We start from the raw sequence: 4,056 nt of genomic DNA, 5'->3' as shown, positions 1-4,056 counted from the left end.
AACCCTGCGACAACCCAAACCCCCCGCCTCAGATCCTGAGCTGGAGCGACGACACGGGCGTCACGGCTCCTGGACTCCTGCTGCATCTGTGGAGGCAAGAGGAGGAGGAGCTGGGAGTCCAGAGGAGCAAACAGGGGGCGCTCACAGGTAGGTAGAGTAGAGTAGATCCAAACAGAGTCCAGAGTGTCCAGAACTAACAGAACCAACGATGACTTCCTGTTGTCTTACAGACGTCCAGAAGCCTCTGCTGACTCAGTACCAGGAGGACACGCAGCTGTCGTATCCAGCTGACATGCCCAGTGCAGCGGTGCTGGATGTTTCTGAGAACCTGAGGTCAAAGATTTACTCCATCTTCTGCAAAATAGGTAAATGTAGAACCTGAGCTGTGGGGTGTGGTCCACAATCTAGAACGTGGACCACATCTCTGTCACATTCGAATGTAACCTGCAAAAATGTAATGACATAGGAACAGGCCATACATCCTTCACGTGGCCTACTGCAGGTCATAGGTCATAGGTCATATCCTTAGACCTGAAGTTAGTGCCGCCTGTTCACTAAGGTGATGGGTTAGAGCAGTGTTTCTTAATTATTTTCTGCCATCCCCAACCATTACTCTTAGCATTTGGTAATAATTATTATAAGATTAATGCAGAGAAATTAGCTGCAATGCTGCCATCTATTGGATTTTACTTTCACATACAGACGTTTTTCTCCCAAACTATTTTTAGGTCACATCATTTGTCAAAACCCAGGAATTGTGTTGTCAGGTTTTCATTATCAGAGAAAAAATGGATAACGATTCTTATAGATATTACATAATTATTCTAATATCGAGCTGATAATATCCATCCAACAATTGTTAAAAGTCACACTGTTTTTTTGGTTGTTTTTTTTTTTCTTTTTTTAAACTTTTTAACTCTCAGGTTTTCAGGACCTTCCTGGACTGAAAACCAAAGACTACGTGACGTTGAGCATCGTCAGGAGATACCTGGACTTCAAGGTGCAGGAAACACCACAATTATTCACACAATTATGAGTTAACTGAAAAAATCCACAGTACTTTAAATGACTTAAATTCCTCCCGCTGTGATTGGTGCTGCAGGTTGGTGAGGTGTGGCAGGAGATCAGCAGGGAACTCGTTCTCGACGAGGTCCAGCCGATCTCACCGGACGAGGAGGCGCTGTCCAACATCTGCAGGACGGCCGAGGACAACGCCAGGAAGGTGATGGAGGAGCAGAGGAGCATGCTGGAGCGGCAGGAGCAGGAGAAAGTGGGCGAGGAGAAGCACATGTACACAGAGGTGCTGAGAGCTGTCCACGCTAGAAAGAAGTAACACAAATATCCATGTTCCTCAGCTGTGGTAGAAAAACGTGAGGCGCTTCCAAATAGTTTCACTCCAAAGGTTAGCTGTTTAAAACCAGAGTAGGACGCAGAGAAGGAAGGAGAAAAACAAAATAAAAGATCAATCTGCAGAGGCAGCAACGCAACAGAGACAAACTAGAAAATAAGACGAGAAGCAGAGAAAAAAAACTACAGGAAAAAAACAGAGAAAAGAACAGCAGTAGTTTGAAATGACCATGGACTAATATAATGTCAAACTAATGAACAGTGGCAACAATACTGAGTCAGGCCTGTAAACATGTCAACATGTGGTTTTAACCATTTCAATAGTTGAAATAAGAAGAAGAGAACAGATCTGTAACAACATTTTAATCCAACTTCCAGTGACAAGAGGAGGAGAAGTTATAAATGATTATTGGATAAAATCATAAGAATCTGTTGCTGATGAAGAAGCTGATAATTTATATTATTTTCATTGTTTAAGAAAAATAAATAAAATAAATATTTCCCAAAATCTCAAAAACAGAAATAGAAATAAAATTAAATCAAAAGAAAATAATATTAAAAATGGAAATGTGAACAGTTTAAACTAGAAATAATGAGGTTAAAAAAATTAATTAATCTTCTATGTGAGCACATTGCATTCACTTGACAAAAGAAAATTAGACACTTTGTCTCACAATAACAGAATATTTCCTGATAATTACGAGAACATGATGTGGTAATTATGTGGTGTCTAATTCTTTCTTTTATCCAGTGAATACGGTGCACAACGTATGTTTCGTTGTTTTCAGTTTGACCAACTCTCCTGTAGAACACAGTAGGAACCTGGAAGGTCAGTGAGTGATCGCAGAGAGGGTCAGCAGAGTCAACGTCTTCGAAAGATGAATTAGATCACCGTCAACGTCTTCGAAAGATGAATTAGATTTTACTTTTAAAATGTACAATCCTATTTAGAGGGAAAAAAAGTCGTAAAGCACAAACAGCAGCTGTTCCGTTCACCTCTTCACTCTCGGTGATGGATGGAGAGATTTTCTGACTTTTCTTGTGATCACGGCAGATGAAGACTCACTGGAGGCAGCAGGAGCTCACGGCAAAGACCTGGGACTCGTACCAGGCCAAGACGTCCAACTACGAAGCTCTGAAGGTTTTTATACTCCACTTCACATGTCTCGTACCTGACCTCAGTGATGACTCACAGTTCTAGTTAGATCTGAATCTTATAGATATAACAATAACGTAAAACGTCTCTTGTTCTGCTGCAGAAAGTCAAAGCCCAAAGGAGAAAAAACGTAGAATTGTTCAGACACCGACCAGGAGACGAGGATCTTCGTCCTGAACAGGTAAAGTGTCAGACATGATCTACATCACATTATTTATTCATTTAAAAGTTCATAAAAATAAAATAATAAACAACAGGAGACAGAAATCTCTTAAAAAGGCTACAAATAATTTACTAAAGTACTTGAGATTTAGATCATTTAGATTTTAAATCTATTGAAAAGACCTTTGTGTGCTTGTGTTGTTGTTTTTTTGTTTTTGTTTTTTTTTGTTTTTTGTTTCTTTTTAGGAAAAGAAATAAAATAATTCTGAGAAAAATTAAAGCTTTTGTGTCATGTGTGTTTCTGTGGCCCAGGGTCAGAAACTATCAGGAGAAAAACAATTAAAACATTTGAAAGAATTATTAACAGAATTATGGTTTAGCAGAATACAATATGAAAACACATTAACCAAGCTAGGTAGCCTTTAGCCTACGGAAGATTTAGCCTTGAAAAGGGGGCAATAAATATAAAAAAACAATTGTTGCCAGATTTAAGAATTTGTTTTTTTAAGTAAGTCTAAAGTCAGTTTAATGTTAAATAAATGTTAATGTTAGCAAACGTGCCTATTATTAGCTTCTACAAAAGAACCCAGAAAAGGCAAAGAGTTTAAAGTCGGAGGTCAGAGAGGTGTTCACCGAGACGGTTTAAAACCAGAGGAAATTAAAAAGAATTGAAACCGTATTAGTCAAAACAGCTAAAGTAAGCTAATTAGTGACTCAAGGTTAGCCTATGTACGCTAACAGCAGCCATATAAATAGAAAACATTTAACATTTAATCACATTTAAGGAAACTGGTTTGATTCAAAACACATGAACCGCAGTTCAACAGTTCCTCTGTGTCAGCGGAACTCATCGGTTCTAAGGTTGTAAATTGTGCTAACACGGTTCCTGTGTGTTTTCCCAGCATTTCCTCGGACACATCGTCGCAGTGGAGAAGGGTTTAGACGGTGGTTCAGGTCCTGCAGGGGTGAGGGTGACTGTGGCCAGAACTTCGATGAAGGGAGCAGGTAAGGACCAGGACCAGGGTCAGGGTCAGGGTCAGGGTCAGGGTCAGGATCCACTAACCCCAGAACCACAGATCATTCCAGAAATGAATGCATGAACCATCAGTTCCACACTATTGTTTCACACCTTTTTTTCTGCAAAGACAGTCGTTAATTTAGCTAAGCTAATCAGCTTCTTTATTAGCCAAAGCCACGCTGTAAGAACTAAAGAACTCTTTACGGTTCTGTTCCAGAGCTGTGTCGCTCGTATCCTCACCAAAACCACCTCCGTTGATGATGTCACTCCTCCTTCAGCAGCGTCGTCGGTTCCTGCTCATTTTCTTCACCCGTATCCATCGCACTGTCCTCGTCTCTACATCACCCCCGTCTCCCCTCCTCCCGCTGTGACC

The 4,056-nt window shown here is 40.5% G+C and overlaps 1 protein-coding gene across 1 annotated transcript in view; it reads left to right on the top strand.

Moving 5' to 3' along the window:
* The window catches only part of cfap69 (cilia and flagella associated protein 69), an 11,119-nt gene extending 7,079 nt beyond the window's left edge, over window positions 1-4,040 (top strand). The window contains exons 19-26 of the mRNA XM_025065333.1: window positions 5-147; window positions 231-365; window positions 924-1,000; window positions 1,103-1,300; window positions 2,402-2,488; window positions 2,607-2,684; window positions 3,568-3,670; window positions 3,901-4,040. Coding sequence (XP_024921101.1) covers window positions 5-147; window positions 231-365; window positions 924-1,000; window positions 1,103-1,300; window positions 2,402-2,488; window positions 2,607-2,684; window positions 3,568-3,670; window positions 3,901-3,941 — 862 coding nt within the window. The 3' untranslated portion in view covers window positions 3,942-4,040. The remainder of the gene's footprint in view (window positions 1-4; window positions 148-230; window positions 366-923; window positions 1,001-1,102; window positions 1,301-2,401; window positions 2,489-2,606; window positions 2,685-3,567; window positions 3,671-3,900) is intronic.
* The last annotated feature ends 16 nt before the right edge of the window (window positions 4,041-4,056 follow it).

Source organism: Cynoglossus semilaevis, chromosome 18 (genome assembly GCF_000523025.1).
Source record: "Cynoglossus semilaevis isolate Cse_v1.0 chromosome 18, Cse_v1.0, whole genome shotgun sequence".
Taxonomy (NCBI): Eukaryota; Metazoa; Chordata; class Actinopteri; order Pleuronectiformes; family Cynoglossidae; genus Cynoglossus; species Cynoglossus semilaevis.
The sequence above is the reverse complement of the archived record's forward strand: the minus strand, read 5'-3'. Positions and strand labels throughout refer to the sequence as shown.